We start from the raw sequence: 17,015 nt of genomic DNA on the forward strand, positions 1-17,015 counted from the left end.
AAACGATGAACGCGACGTCCGAACATTGCCGGCGACGTAATTTAATTAGCCGCCCCCGCCGCGTGTTTAGTCATTTAGTGCAAAATCGTGTCGCGGTCGCCGCCACCCTGTGGTCTAGCATTTGTTCTAGACTTAACTCAACACTCAAAGCAATACTAGGCTTGGTGAAATAATAATAACTGAGTAAATAATATACAATGTGTCAAAAGATTTACAAATTAATAAATATTAATTTTTATTTCTTTCATGTTTCAGGAGCTGAAGATGATGTACATCGTTTTATGGGGAATGACACGCACACGGATTACTTCCGGTTGGTGATGCGAGACTCTGATTCGCTCATCGTTGGCGGAAGGTAAGTCATCTCTAATAATTATTTATTTTGGGACTCGTGCTCGGTGTTTTTTTTTTCTTTATTAAAAAGAAAACTTTGATTCAATTATGAACGAGTCTTCTGTGCGCCCCAGTGTGTATTTTCGTCTGGCTTTGATGTTTGTTCTTAATGACTTTGACCGAAGTCCGGTCCGGCGGCGGCTGGAGGCCAACCGGAATTTTATCATTTCGCGTCGAAAAACTCTTTACGCTTTGCTTCGCTTCCTTTGAGCCATATTTTCAGGCGAAGGATTTTATTTAGTCTCTTTTAGGGCGCTCCTCTCCTTTTTTTTTTCATTATTTTTCGAGCTTCGGCCCGAAAAAGTTTAATATAAGTCTTTTAATATAAATAAAATTGAGGTTTTCATTCATTGGGATTATTTTTTAGGGGCTCGCAAAAAATTTAAAGCAAAATGTGCAAAAAGTTGTAGAATTTCATCGAAAAAAATCTTGTTATTGAAAAAAGTAAAAAACAAAATTGTGATAAACAGTTTTATTTAAAAAAAAATTTCTATGGCTTCTCATTATTTAATAGTTCATTAAGTGAGCTATTAATCACGATAACATCACAATGCTCAGCGTTCCATTCTCCCCCGCCATCAGGTAATTCAATACGACATCAAATATTTATTATTTTTAATACGCATAATACGTTAATTCGTCGAACACTAATCCCCGTTGCCATTAAATTATTAATAGCACGTTGTGCACGCTTACATGTCCCTTCAACCACCCCCACTGCCTCTGTTGTAATTTCCATATTATAATTGCTATTAATAAATATAAGCGCGCGTAACTGGATTTTGCTTGAGTTAACTTTGTAGTCATTCGATATTCCCCATTACACTTGGTTGTGGCGGTGGCGGTTTGAGGCGGCAAGGGGTGGCTATTAGCGCTGAGTGAGAGAAAGCAAGTGAGATTGCTCACCGATAACGCACGCATGTTTTAAATACAATGTGTATTTAATTGAAGGAGAAAAAAAACGATTTTTGTTTGAATTTTGGAGATTTTCCGCTTGGGACACTTGGTATGTTGGAAGAAAGTTTGCTTTGCTTATTAAAAAGCATTGCCGATTAGGCGCGTGATTAAAAAGTACACTCGTTTTTAACGAATCGTTATAACGAGCGAATCACGTGACCGGTAATTGACTTGCGCGGCTGCGCGCTTGGGGGCGGCGGCGCCGAAATCGGAGGGTGAAATCTTGTCGCAAATTGCGCGAGTGTATAATTTCGAATATTGTTTCTGCGATATTAATTTTGATTACGCCGACCTCAAAACGCTCTCACCTTGACGAATGACGAATATAAATTACGCTGGTACGTCGCAAATTATTGAAAAATGTGCCCGTCTACCAAATGAAAATAAAAAGGAAAACAAATTGAGCTATTTCCGTATTTCCAGCAGCTAAAATGCACGCGATATCATCGAAAACTTTTATTTTACCGACAATCTACTAGTTTTTGTATTTTAAGCTTTATTTCATAGATGGCACTATATTGACACATGTCACTTTTAAACTAGGTTATGTTGACTTCATGCTCGCCGTGAAGCATTTCATAGCAGGCGTGTCATGTTGAAATTTGCTCCGAAGCGCATAAAAATCGTTACATCTCACAACAATAAAGCTAAATCGCTGCGGTATCGTCGGACGGCACGCCGGCGGTTATAATATCGCCGCATAACTTATGCGAACAGCTCGGTGGCCCGAAATGGGAAAACGGAAGCATTCCGCCTCCACAGTGGCGTCCAGTCGACGTATAACCGCCGCTGGTGCTTGTGCGTTGGTGTGCGAGAGCATTCTGTCGAAATATCGTAAGCGGGCAATAAATTATCGACCAGATTTATCGCCACATCGGGATGGAAGGATGCGAGCAGCGAGCGGCGAGGTCTCGCGCTATTGATTTATTATTGAGTGTCTATTGGATATGAATTCGTTTTTCCACCCGCCACCGCGCTGCCCCCGCCGTCGGATACGGATCCATGGCATAAAATACATAATAAATTGCATTTTATATTGTCGGATTGTGTCGGATGTTCTGCGTATCGTACCAATAACTGCCGCCCCCAAACGGGTAATTTCAGCGGCGACCCCTTCAACCAGTTCCATCATTTTTTTATTAATTATTTTGTCTCAGTATTAATCAAAAAAATATTTATTTGGGATTTTCATGTTTTTCAAGTTTTATACGCTATTAACTTACAGATGGCGCTACTTTAAGTTGACGTTCTGATATCCATAATTTTTTATTAAATATTTTGTCTCAAAATAATACAAAAAAATATTTATATAGCATTTTTGAATTTTTTAATTTTTATGCGCTATTAACCTATAGATGGCGCTACTTTAACTTCAATTTGTGTGATAATACTATTTTTACTGCGAAGTTTTTGCTCCCAACGACCGTGGGGACGGTAGCTCTCGGAATTAAAAGGACAATTGAACGAAATTCGAAATAATTTCATCCGCGGCTCGTCGGACAGCTATCCGGCCAACTACGACCGCCGATCCGAGCGTGTGCAGACGCATCGAACACAATAGATTGTCATTACGTCTAGTTGCGCGCCTAGGCTGCAATTCCACCTCGCATCATCCAATCTACCGCCGGCTTTGGCGGAGGCGGCAACTGCATTGCCATCGCTTATATTTGTACACGTGCACGGCGCGCATTCGCGCATTTCGCTCGTCCGTACGAATAAATGAATCGCGATGCGGCCGCATTGTGCACCCGCCGCACAAAACTACCCCTTTTGCATCAAATTTCGCCATTTCATTCAGCCGTCTCCGACGACTGCCTTGGAAAGATTATAATTTTCATTTTCCATTAGTATTACCACCGCGTACAGTTGCATTACATCTCGCATTGATGACTTGTGAATTTTATCCACGATATTATACAATGTGTTTGAGTAAATATTTATTTTTAACAGGCTGTAATAAATTCACTGGCCTGCAGTATTGAATGAAATATAATTATCATCGGAGTCCTTTGATTCTTCGGTTTTGTTTTGTTTTGTTTTGTGTAGGCGAAATGAAAATGCTTGTCATAACTAAATGTCGATGCTTTTCATTTGCGCAGCATGCGCTCATTAATATGTGCACGCCATTTGGTCGCAAACAATGCGTGAACAATGTCCTGCCAAAAATTTACGAACGTTTTATTAAACATTTTGAAAACAATAATATTTACGACTAGGCGCGTCATAAAGTCATTCTCGTCATGTTTAAATTTACGCCGACAGCATAACTATTGATTTTATTTATTTATTTTACGTACAGGTTGGCTATTCTTTAAGTCTCAATTAGCAGCTTTTGACGTCGTGTAACATAACCTCGGAAAATTGCAATCCGCTCGAATTTTGCTCGCACTAGTGGTAACGACTGGTAATTATAGGATAACTTGACTCCCATGTAATCATCGGGACTACAGGACTTGCCTGCGCGCGCGCCCAGAGATCCACATGCTGCAATCCCTTTTCATCCTTTGGATTGCGCGCGCGAACGAGATTACGTAATGATCGGTCCGGGTCTCTTATTACACGCGCACGCTCGACCCTTGTACGCGCCCGCCTGTCTTACCTTCGGACGTTCTTTGGCCGTCGCCGGGTCTCTTTCACCCTTTCGGACATGCGGAGGAATCGACCCCGATTTGCGTAATACACTCCCGTAGATGGGCGCTCGTCCGAGGGCATGGACCTTCGAATGGAACCAACCCTAGTGCAATTAGGGCGTTCGGCGTTTTGATTAGAGTGATTAATCTTAATTTTAATTTACGATCGACACTCTTGCAGCAGGCAGGCCACGTCCACTGGTGCTTTGACTCGGATTACGAGTGTAATTCGAGTATGATTAACACCTCAAATGCTGTAATGATCAAACGGATTTTTTGATCAAACAATCACTTTTAGGTGTTTTTTTTTAACTCGGACATATGGTATATTGGGAACCAAGTCAGATTACGCGTTTAATTTATAGCTGTGTGTGTACCGGCACAAATGAGACGTAATTAAAACGTTAGGAGGGTAGTGCACGCACATAATTAAAAGCTATCGACCACTATTCGAGAAGCTAGTTATGCGAAAAAGTAACCTGTACTCTTGGAAAATAATTAAATGTAATTTTATGCAAGTTTTAACTTTGTCGAAGAAAGCACGTTAACAGGTGTCGCTGTTGAAATGGGCGGGGTAATTACTACCCCCCTCACCTTATACACCATACACCATAATCACACAATCGATTTATATATTTATAAGCCTTACTTTGTTTCATTTTTCAAGTTTATATGAATTATATTATAACATGCTTTAAACACACTGTATATTTGCACTATGTCATAAATTACAAGACAATGTGTTTTTTGTTATTTGACCCGCCGGTGGAATACCAGCCGGCGCATGAATAAGCATAATATTTTGATATGCATTCTGATATGCACTTTCCGCGGCGACCTGCACTGCTGCAAAAGGGGTGCGCGGGTGTTTGCTGGGCTGCAGTGTGGAGTGGTGGGCTGTTTAATGAATCCTTAATTAATAATAAACGCGTTTGGTCGTTTGCGCTGCCGGAGGGCGCGCCAGCACACGCCTGACCCGCGGACTACGACTCGGGAGTAGGCAAAAGTCGGATCGATAAGTCATTACCGCCTATCTTTTATGATACCAGCTACCGGCCCTGGGATATCTGCATATTGTGTACATATTGTATTGCACGCGTGCATACTGCAAGCACATTTGCAAAGCTTTGCTTTGTTTTTGGACAACTTTTATTATCCAAGGTGCTTTGAGTACATATTGGGTGCTTGAGAATGCCTAAAATTTTAATTGCTTTTTTTTAGAAGAAAATTAATTTAACAGTTTAACAAAAATTATTTAAAATTACAGGAATTATTTATACTGTTGTATTTTATAATATTTTGTTATTTATTATTTGGAATTTAATTTAGTAATTTTAATTATTTATAACTTTCAAATTAATAACGCCGAATTAACTAAATAAATTGCATAATACGCAGGATTTAACAAATTATCAATTTCAGTAAAATTTGACTCAACTATAATGAAAATTTTCTCTTTTTGTTAATTTTTACAAACTTTTCATTCCAAAAGTATTTTTTTAATCCAGTTTAGAATCAGTCTCATAGTCAGCTTGTCCCCGCGAAGGTTTTCCGGTATTTATACGCAATGCTCAGGTGGATTAAGCTAAAGCGTTAAACAACAACGTTAAATCTTCATTTGCCTGAGTTCCTACTGTCCCAACTCTCTACTCAGCTGCGCGGCGCCTCCACCTCTACTAACCACCTCAAACCTCGGCGCGTCGCTGCTCATACCCACTCCGCATGCGTTGTTTCTTGTTTTGCCATTGTGCCGAGTTTATCCGCATTTAAAATTGTATTGTCTTGCAGTGCGCAGATTTGCGCCGCATATATGCAGCAAACTATGCGAAAAGTGAGATAATTAAAGAGTTAGTAGTTAGGATGGGTTGTGCTGGCGGATGCGCCGGGATGCGGAATAAGCAAAACGGAAGTCAACGTGTGCTTCCGAACCGGTAAATGCATTCCAGCGCCGCAGGGGAGTTGAAAAATAAAATTTCAATTTAAACTTCACAATCAAAGTCGTCACTTTTGAATAGTTCAATGGTTTATGAGCCAGTTTTGATCAAAGTGATGTTTTTAGCTGATGTCTATTATTGACAGGTTAGTATAGTTTGTCTGAATCACAAACACATTTCACCTTTTAATTAAAAATTCTTTATTGATGCGCGTGCAATTTTTTTTAATAATCGCCACGGATTTTTTCAGTTCAAATTTCATTTCAATCCACATCGCGACATATAAATCATTCCCTTGTGGGCGCACACACTCCCTTTGCATATTTTTCTCTTTTTTTTGTACTTTTTACCATAGCGTATTGGTATTTCATTTTTGTTCCCATTTTTCCTGCGAATATGTTGCGACCACGTGTTGGCCACGCAGGGTAATTTCCTCCCGCTGCAATTCACCCCTAAGTGCTGCTCGCGTTTTAAATCGGTTATCGACGCCGCGCGACGTGTTCACGACAATCGCAGCCGCGGACTAAAAGCCCGCTTTGAAATATGCATGGCCAATCTGTGCAACCCTCCAAAAATGCTGAAACTGACCCTTTTCACAGACCAACAATATATATACCGAGACTCTAGATAATTTCAGCAACAAAAAAGGCTATTCGCGTTGTGATTTAATTTCACCACCCTGTTTCATGTCGGGGGTGGCGTCGAGAACATGAAAAAACATTGAAAACACACACTGCGGCCGACCGTCATGACAATAAAGCAATAAACACCACGTGCTGCGTGCGAATTGATTCACTGCGTTTGCTTTTTATTATTTATCCGCCCCACACGAAACAAACGTCGAAGCGAATTTAGTTATATTTTATAAATCAGTAAATCATTGTTGGCGATTCGTGTGAGACTTTTTGTTGTGGTTGTGTCACGTTTGCTATTTGATCGCGAGTAGCTCTCAGCGAGACTGTAAGTTTTAGGGTAGGGGGTGGCGGCGCACCGCCTCCGCCCTTAAGCTCTAACCTGCTTTATGAAATATGTGATGCGACGGCATATTAGACACGTGTCGCCATAAATTCCGCCACACCGCACGGCTCTGGCCACACGCGCGTCCTCTCACACCCCCGCAAACCACCCCCGCGTCATATCTTCATATCCATCGTGAGATCACTGTAACAACAATAATACTACCTGCTACAAATGCAAAATGTTTATGGAATATACAGTATGTTTAATAATTTTTTATAAAAAAATTGTTTTTTGGTTGAATTTAAATAATTTATATCAAAATATTATTTATAGTGTAAATAAGTTGGAGAAATTTGTTTGTTTAGAATTTATGAGCGTACATATTTTGATGTGCGCATGCTAGTCTCGAGGATATTTGACAAGCAATCCATTATCCACGGCGTAAACATACACAAACACGTTTGCTCGGCGCGTGTCGAGTAGGGGTGGTTGTGATGCGCGGTCGGTTGCCTACCCACCAGGTTGAACATTTGCATTTACACGTCGCGTTTGTATAATGACAAGATGAGGAATGTCCCGAAGTGTTCTGGCTCCCTTCCTCTTCTTTTCACCCTTCTCGACATTCCTACACCTTTATTTGTTTGTGATATTTTTAGGGGATGTTAAAAATGGCCGCGCATTGAATCAACATACAAGCGAATTTCATCTTTGAATACCTGAATGCCACGAATGTATTTTTAATTTCAGCGCCCTCCCTTGAAAGAAATTAAACGAAAAATATCACAATCATATCACGCCATTGAGAATGGATGTGAATGTGAAAAACGTATTAAAAATTCAATTTGTGAAGGCTTCTTTTCACGTTCCTGGTTTTTTTTCACCCCTGGTGTGTTACGCACATATTTGCGGGCGTGTTTCATGTTTGAGGGTTCGACCACAAGCGCTGCGTGCGTTTCTATATTTGTTTATCTTTCATCGTTTGCGTTTTTAGCAGTTTTTTTTTGTTCGGTGTTTGGTTGTGTCGCGGCGTTTATTTCTTCATTATTATAGCGATGTAATCAATATTTATATTACATTGTTTGATGATAATTATCCTCGTAAAAATAATCGCGTTTAAATTATTTTTGTTGTAATTTTACGTTGGCGTGGAGAGAAAATGAAAATATCTGTTTTTCCACTTGGAGAACTAATTAATTTGCCAACTTAAACTAGCAATAAAACGCGCTAATTAATTCCCTGGAGCACTCGGAGGGAACAAAGCTCGAAACTATTATTTCTCCGCTGCGCGTGTGTCCTTTTTCTTCCCTTCCGGTCGCCATCTTGACGTTGGTGTTTCTTGAAATGCTCGCGCACTGAAAGCTACTAACATTCGCCTTCGCTGCGACGTTTGCCGCTATGATCGGCAATAAAATGACATTTTACGAGCGATTTAATAACTCGCATTGTCGTTTTTATCGTTTGCGTGAGTTACATAACATCGTGTTTTCTTAGATTAGATTATCCTTATTCCTAGATTACAACTTTCATTTTTGCTATTAATTTTTGGAATAAATGATTAAGTTTTAATGAAGATCATGCACAAGGCAAACGGAAATCAAGAAAATGGCGCCGGAAATTAAACCGAGAGCTATTTGAGGTTTATTAGGCAATTTTCAAGCATTATTTGAATTTAATTTAAAAGCCAATTGTTTTAAAAGTTGCCTGAAATTTTATCAAGATATAAATACAGTGTGGTTTCATAATAATTTAAAAAAATTAGTTAATATAAAGAAACCGGAGAAATTCTATGGCTATTTATCCAATTATCATTTCTGCAATGCGGCAATTTCATGTGTTGGCGTCGAGTTATCCGAGGATATGCGAGCGAGCGTATGCCAGCTTAGTAGTTGGTTGTAAAACAAGTTTGTTATAAACTGACGTGCTCGCCGTGCGCCTGCCTTGAGTGACTGACGGTGGTTGTTAAGCCCACCCGACCGTTACCGTTGTTAAACTTGATGGGTAAATCCACGCGAAGTTTTCCACCGAGTGTTTCGACAATGCCGAGGAGATTATTTGTTTAGACCAGGGCTTGATTTTGTTCTTAATACCGTTTTGGGCGCTTGCTTAGTCCTCGTGCATAGTTTTGCATCTTCGATCCGCGGCTCGCTTTCAAATCATCCCTTCAGTCAAACATGTCTGACCGATCATGCCTGGATAATAGCCTGTGAGGGATGGTTAGCCTATTTTCATGGAAGGAGTTAGGGATGATTTGCATAACGACCGTTTGTGGCTCGCGTGTGATGGCTATGATTACGAAAAGTCGTTAAAACTTTCAAACTTTCTAAATTATTATTAGCTTTTTTTCAAAATATAAAATATTCGTTGTTTTTTTTCATTGCAAAAGTGCGCCATGAATGTGCATTAAGAAAAAATGTGAATTATATAAAATATAGTTTTTGTTTGACTTGAAGGGTTGGTTTTTCCCACCCGTCTCGAGGGACTTGCATAACTTTGCGATATTTATTGGTGAAGCGAACGCATGCATATCTTAAGCGATGGCGCACGGAACGCTTTTCCACGAACAGTGCGCGCGCGTCGCGCAAAAAGCGAAAATCACACTCGCAAAGTAATGCAAAGTGCGCTGGCGCTGCAATAAAACGCAAAAAACGAAATAAAGAGCGCAAACAAACGGCGCAAGAATGAAAAGCACAGCGCGTTGGCATTGGGCGACGCCCCACAAAGGCATATTACTTATTTTCCAAACGTTTTCCGCATTTTTCCATGAAACTCGACTCGCATTAAGTTTTCTTTTCAAATTCACAAAACTTTTCACCCAACTCTATTTTGAATAAGCAAATATGTAAATATTACGAGCAACAAAACAACAATTGAAATAATCTGCCAGTTCATATACAATATGTTCAAAGTTTTGCATTATTAACACTCACTGTATGTGCGTATATTTAATGTGTGTGGATGATTTTTTATTTACTGTTGCAGCTCACTTTTATGAGCCACGACTGTAAATTAAGGCGAATTTATGTCGGACGCTACTTGTTGGCCGGTAGAGTTCGCTGCGAATTAATGAAAGTCGTACATTAAAGTTAAAAATTTACTCGGCCGGACAAAGTTTTAACTTGGGTGTCGGTGTTGTCGTCGGGAGTCGCTGGATTAGAAAGATTAACGATGCGAAAGTTTTACGATCTAATTACAAACGAAATAATTAAACTCAGCGGCGAGGGAGAAGCAAACAGAGCTAAACTCACTTACAACGTTGTGTCATAATGGCTGCTTTTAACTCTGCTTACTTGTGGTGCCATCTATTAATAAGTAGTTGTGAAAACTTCTCAATCTAAAAAAAATCTGTGATTAAATTTTCTACAAATGATTAAATTTTTTGAAATGCGACTGCGACTTGTTTTGATTTGTATTTTCGGCGCATTGTTTGTTGTTATGTCATTTCTGAAATTTAATCATAAATAATGCACACGTCAATAATCACCGGCTTATGTTCTGCGTGTCGGCGCGAATGCAAAATTGTGAATTGTGCAAAATTGTCTAGCCCCGGCTGGCTATGAAATAATAAACGATTTAATAAATAAATTCCTATCATAAATCAATCCGGTCCTCGTGCTGTGTTCCGGGGGGCTGGTGCGGGACGGCGGCGGTGCGTTGCTATAACTCAAACGTTCGTTCGATTCGCGACTGACAATTCGATAATTTTTGAATTTCCCATGTGCGCGCGCGCTCGCTGCCGATGTATAATTAATTGATGACTTTTCATTTTTCCAATTTGCGCCCTATATGCACTGGGGGCGGCGAGGCGAGGACGCAGTTGCGTGCTTTTCGTTGTTTTTCACACAGAACAGCACAAAAAAACTCGAGTGCATAATGAAATTTTCCATGACATTTCATTTTTCATTGTTAATTGCTCGGAATTGACTCGCAAACTATATTCGACTCTTCTACAACAAGTTTTGATATCACAGGAGTGTTTTTGGTTTGAGTACATCTTTTATTTTGGAGTAATTTTACAAAAAAAAAATTGTGTTAAAATTGTGGTGATGTAAATCAACATTGTGTTTATTTGACTGGACGGGTTGCGCGTCCGAAGTGGATGCCTTCTTTACCGATGTGTACCCAACGGTTTCAGGGTCTAACGTCCTGCGTGGATGGTCTTCGGGGTCTTTAATTAGATTTTCGAGTGTTTGAACTGAACACCACTGCATCGTTTGCTCAGCGTCTAGCTTTCACATCTACTTCTAGGTCCCGAACTAGAATTGTGCCTGAAACTGGTGTTGGAAAATGCAAGTCAAAGCACCGTAAACGTATCGAGGTGCAGAGATAGAGTCTGGTGGGTGTCCAGAGTGGATTTGAGTGGGTTCAAATTAACTCTCGACGCGGCACTCGCGAACTTGCAGCTTCCGCAGGTTTCACAGCTTTCACAACCCTGGGTGAAGCGATTTCACATTGTATGCACATTGGCGCACTTTGGTCACTCCTTCTTTTCCTTTGGCATCAATAAGTTTTAATTGTATCTTCGATTCATCTGATCGGCCATCTTGAATTTTCTAAATTAACCCAACCCCTGCTTCTTACTCTTCTGCTCAGGCATGTAGGGAGAATGTCTTTAATTTAATCAAAAGATCTAAGCATTGCTTGGTTTTCTGTTTGGTTTTGTTGTGAGTTTGGTGTTTGTTTGCTCTCCACAATGCTAGAATCCTCGCAGTTGTTTGCCGCTGAAACAATTGCAATCTGCATGACTGCGTGACGTCCCGAGGGCCCACTCGTGGTTATCTCGTTCTTTTCTTCTTGTGCTCGTCGCGGTCGTGCGAGTGCATACGTCCCTTTGTCTCTCGGTCGCTTATTAAGTGCATGCGGTGTTTTTCTCGCACCACCCTCGCCTCAGCGTCACGGTCTTTCTCAGACTCTGCGCGGACGTCTCCTCGGAGACTCGCACGCTGCCGCCTCGCATCGCGCGTAATTGGTATTCGCCATTGTTTCCGCTCCCGCGATGCTATCGCGTCGCGTTTGTCCACGAGACAAAGCCGGAGACATCGTAAGGGATGCGAACAGTGTTGCCAATGATGGCGGTATGCACGCAAAAACATCTTAATGAGTTACGTCAATTGTAATTGTGGTTATGTAACGCAACCTAACACTCGTAACCAATATCTTGATAACGGTTTAATTCTAAAATTGTCCTTATTGCGTTTTACGATTGTTTTAAGTTATTTTTAGCATTACAGCAAGCAATTCTAACAATTCTCTTGTAACTAGCCAGCGCAGACCGGGTTAAATGTAGCATGACGGCCATAATATGGCAAGCAACGTCGAAAGTATTCTGAATATTGCTCGCCATGCTCATCCTGGCAACCTAGCATAAAACGAAATTTGCTCCTCTTTTCCATTCCACGAGTATTCCATGGCCATTCGACTGCAGTTCTGCACGTTTCGGTGCGTTTCGCCGTAATTCGATGCAATTCGCTAGTTGTCGGTAGCGCTCGGTAACGATCGTACTTGCAAGGATTCGTGGATTTTCAGCCATTTTGGAACGCTACAAATGGTAGCGTATGCTAATTACAATGTTAATTACACACTGGTCATAGCGGTAATTCACATTTAGGATAATAGGATGTATTATCTTTTCATCCTTTGAAATTTGCTTTCCATTCTGCTAGAATTCTCAAATGATAATATGTTAATTGCACGAATATAAAACTATTTTTTGTCATTTTATGATAATTTAATGTTAGTGCTTTTTTTCGTCCTTGTTGTGTGCGTGTAGAGTTTTTAGTCGTAGTGCAGTGGAGGATTTCTGTTGGCGTTCAGGTTGTACTTCCGGTTAGTTGGCTGTCGAGGGACATCCATTTGTCCTTCGTCCCGCTGCTGGTGGTCGTGCATTATCCTTGCGTGCAAGGATGCGTCCTCGAAGCCGCACTCCTCTACTTTGTCCTCGCGAGCTTGCTAAATGTGTTTTGTTAGTTTCACTCTTCCGTAATTGCATACTCGGGATATTCAGGATGTTCGGGATGCCCACGACGCTCGGCACTCTCAGGACGAGACGTCAACTAATTTATACTTCTTTGTGTTAAGCGCGAGCCGCCTCCCTGATTTCCCACCTTGCATACCTAGCGACGCAACTCAGAGAAACACAACACAAGGCGGAATTTAATATTTCGTTTAATTAAAAACAAAAAAAGTTAAATTTAATCCCGTGTCATCTTTCTTTCTTGGCTAATTAATTAATTGAGGGAGCAACCAGGATATGAAGACATTTAAAAAAACGGATGTTGGTTTTCTTTGAGGGGAGATTGACAGGATGCAAAAATATAATTTCCTCAACTTTGCAGTTGAATGGGGGTTTACATTTTTTTAAGACCTAGGGGTGATAAGGCAGACATATTTGTCAGTATTAGACGCACGAGGGTTGTTTGTTGCATGTTGGGTGTGAGAATCTTTAACGAGGAGCAAACGAACGCAAACGAGGACTAATCCCTCATCCTTAATACCTAATCCTGAGGTTTTGCAAAGGAGCCACCCTGGGGATGCACAGCTGTACATACCCCTAGTTTTTTAAGGGTGTTTAGACGTAAGTTTAAGAAATTGGGGAGTGACAAATTTTTGACTATTTTATCATGTCTGGAAGATCCTCTAGACATGATGTATAAGTGTGGTGGTTGGAAGTACAAGTTGATTGAAACAAACAGTCACACACGCTTTGCGGGTGAGTTTAATTAGTTTCAATTGTCTCGGAATTAACTCTAAATGGAAACACAACACACGTCGCCTCCTCGCATGCAAAGTGCTGCAAAGTCTGCATGCAGGCGCGAATCTAAATTAGGGGATGCTCTCTACCCTTCCGCACACACAACCATTCACTCATTGCCCTTACTGCTTCTAGTTGGTACTAGTTCCAGTGAGAACCACCTCAAAGTTGGAGTCAGACCAGTCTTAAAGTAACGTCAAAACCAAGGTTATCCGTAACTTCACCAAAGGACTATCAAACCCAACCTTGTTCAAAAGGAATCCCGGATGACTGTCGGAATGTAAAATCTAGACTCTTTATTAGCTGCAATTTCGAGCAAGTTGTACACTTTAAAGTTAAGGGACGAAAGTTTTCAGCACTATTTGTAGCACGTTCGCATCGTGTTTTTCCTCCGGCCGCCATCTTGATCCCCGACAAGGATGGAGTGCTTTCAATCAGTTCAATACACTCTCTTGCCTTCCACTCCAAGTTGCGCGCTACCGGAAGATTGAAACTTTAAAAGGTATTTAGACAATTCGCGCCGCATTCGAGGGAAAACTTTTTGTGTTAGTCCTGTTTCGGTCCTCTTCGGATCCTTTCTTTTGGCTGCGTCCTTCTCATTCGGTTCCACTTTGGTTTTGCCATCGTCTTATTGTGGGCGTACCACGTGTCTTTCTAAAACTCGGTTTAGAAACCGACAACCTCAAAGAAAGGATTTCGATCCTCGTCTTGGTGCGGAACACGCAAAAACACAAAACAAAAGGAAGTCGAGCAAGTTGTCGTGGCTCTGCACGCGGAGAGCTTTCGACTTTCCGACTGTTTGCCTACCTGCGATTCTGGATTGAGTTGTGTGACGCAAGCGGGTTGGGCAATGTTGGCATGACATAGCAACAGGCACGTGGGATTTGCTTTGCTCGCGAAGGGTGGGACTTTGTGAGTCCTTCGAAAGGGAGAAATTTAATTTAGCCGCGGCTGTTAACGTAGGACGTCTTAATGTTGACGTAATTATCAGCAAGTTGCGCTCGTTTGAGCTTCAAACGAAAACGCCAAAAAAGGGTTGCGAACGGGAATGTAGATTGCGGAATGCGGTTGAACGTCGTCGAGACGGCCATTGTGGGATGACTTAATAATACGTTTAATTCCGGTTTAATACCCTCATCTCAGCGCATTGACAGCGACTATCGAATTACACCCTCTTTCACCCTCTAAGACTACTTTAAAATTATAACGAGTCAATCTGTGTAGATAATTATCGAAAAACTTTTGTAAAATCAACAATAAATTAAATTGCTTCAAAAATAGTTGTAGAAAAAAGTATTCATCCCTTAACATCGTTACTACCCTTAGTAGTAACTGCCCTCTGAAACTCTGCTCCCATCTAATTAGATTGGCGCGTTTATTTGCCTTTCGTTTATTTCGGGCGTTTTTCGTTCCGGAACATTGTTCCACAAAAACGCTCTGTGTTTTTTTTCTGTTTCCCAGCCAGTCGCAATCCTATTAGCGATTTTTTAACATTCGTAACTGGCTTAACTCCACCCCACACCGCCCCAGCCGGTGATAACGATGTCAACACGCTAATGACCGTCGAGAGCCGGACAACAGCGCAACTGATAATGCGATTTGGATTAGGATTTGCACGGAATCTACTACAATACGAAGCGTTGGCGAAATTTTCCCCAAAACCCGGCAAATTTCAAAAAATTAAAGCATGTTGGCGATTTTGATATTGTTATCAACCGTGGACACTGGTAATTGGATTCGTTAATCTGTGACAAAGCGCGTTTGCTCGTTTTGATCCAGATTTGAATCGTGTGCACGCGCGATACAATCGAAAGTCGTTTAATGGAAACTAATGAGATTCTGGCAACAGCATGCCTTGTCAAACGCAAATCATCCGGTTATAATTCGACTTTGACTTGTACATGAACATTTAATGAACATTCCCGAAACAATGCGTGCAAATTTAACAAGGTGGCAGGCAACCCAAGATGATCATAAATCAAATCTGGGATTTTGGCTAACCTCAAAATATTACCACAGCGTCGGCCATCTTGTTTTCATATTCTATTGGATTGGAGCGTATATAATTTTATTGTTACATCGTAGCTCAATAATTTTCGAATCGAGAAAGTTGTTGGACGTGCAGCAGCTTGATGTGAATGGAATAAAACACAATGGAGCGGTCGATAGCTCGTATCGTTCGCACAAACAATTTCGTTAATTAACGAAGTAATGAAGTATCAATCGCACCATTCAGGCCGGCGCCTCGCATATGCATTTGAAAAGGAGCCGCACCGCCACGTGGGGGGAACGTGCCGTGTGCGTTGGGGTTGAAGCGAACGCAGCAGAGTTGGGCAATTAGCGCTATTCATTCGCGAACAATGTGCATAAATTTCGGACATTGCACCGTTTATGTGGTGACATCAAAGGAATCATTAAAATGATATTCATTTGTTGCTGATTTTAAAAAGGAGCCATTAAATGATCAAAGCTATAATTTTGATTTGATGATTTTTGCGAAAATCAAGTTTTTAGACACAAATATTTATTTATTTTGGTTGGTTCTTAATGGAGGTTTATACTTGTATTGCTCAAGGTCGTAAATAACGATCAACGTCATTTTAACCGATCATTAGAAGTGGGAACCCGTCGCCCAGGACTAAGTGGTGCGAATTATGTTCGAATTAAGGGGAAGTCCACATCGAAATCGAAAGCACTTTATTCTTTCGTCACCACCCGCCGCCCAACAGCATTTACAGTTTCCTGTTAATTCCATCTTTCCGACGCGCTCGCCGCTATTGGACAATGAAAATGTAAACGTTTTGGGGTAGCGCTCAGGGTCACCCTCGCAAGCAGGCTTAGTTCTTCATCCCGGTCGACTGGCAGGTCTGATCCTGGGTCTAGACGCATGACTAAGGTTTAGTTCTAGTTCAAGTTCAATTATATCCATAACAATTGGACGCAATGAGTAGGACCGGAAGCGACGAATACCATCTACATTGCATTTGCAGGCTAATGGACGCGACGCGGCGATGAGGACGGAAAGGGAAGACAATTTGTAAGCGGCGCGTGCGAGATGCACTCGTTGCGTGCACTCCGCGCATCATTAAAGCATTCTGAATGAGCGTAATAGATCTTCATGACCATGATCATGATCATCATCATCATGGGGGTTTGTGTAGAGAGTGGCGCCCTCTCATGCACAGCATGCGATTACGAACGGAATTATTACCGTGCTGCACTTTTACGATGTTCATAATTTTGTTCTAAGTGAATTAACTACATCAGCTTCTATTTATCACTTTACTGCTTTTTTAACTAGTTCAATGCCCTGCACTACTTACATTTATGGAGTCTGTAGGTAGATAGATAGGTTCTGTTTTAATTTATTTGGTTATTTAATTTGATTTCCTA

At 41.1% G+C, this 17,015-nt stretch overlaps 1 protein-coding gene across 4 annotated transcripts in view; it reads left to right on the forward strand.

Moving 5' to 3' along the window:
- Sema1a (semaphorin 1a) overlaps positions 1 to 17,015 on the forward strand; it is a 140,896-nt gene that overhangs the window by 105,161 nt on the left and 18,720 nt on the right. For all 4 annotated transcript variants that reach the window (XM_065310808.1, XM_065310809.1, XM_065310810.1 and 1 more), the window contains exon 4: positions 256 to 355. In XM_065310808.1, the coding sequence (XP_065166880.1) occupies positions 256 to 355 (100 nt within the window). The remainder of the gene's footprint in view (positions 1 to 255; positions 356 to 17,015) is intronic.

This window comes from Atheta coriaria, unplaced genomic scaffold (assembly GCF_025399875.1).
Source record: "Atheta coriaria isolate IRGN ID8LTWV9N9 unplaced genomic scaffold, Caltech_Dcor_3.1 hic_scaffold_9_pilon, whole genome shotgun sequence".
In the NCBI taxonomy this organism is placed as follows: Eukaryota; Metazoa; Arthropoda; class Insecta; order Coleoptera; family Staphylinidae; genus Dalotia; species Dalotia coriaria.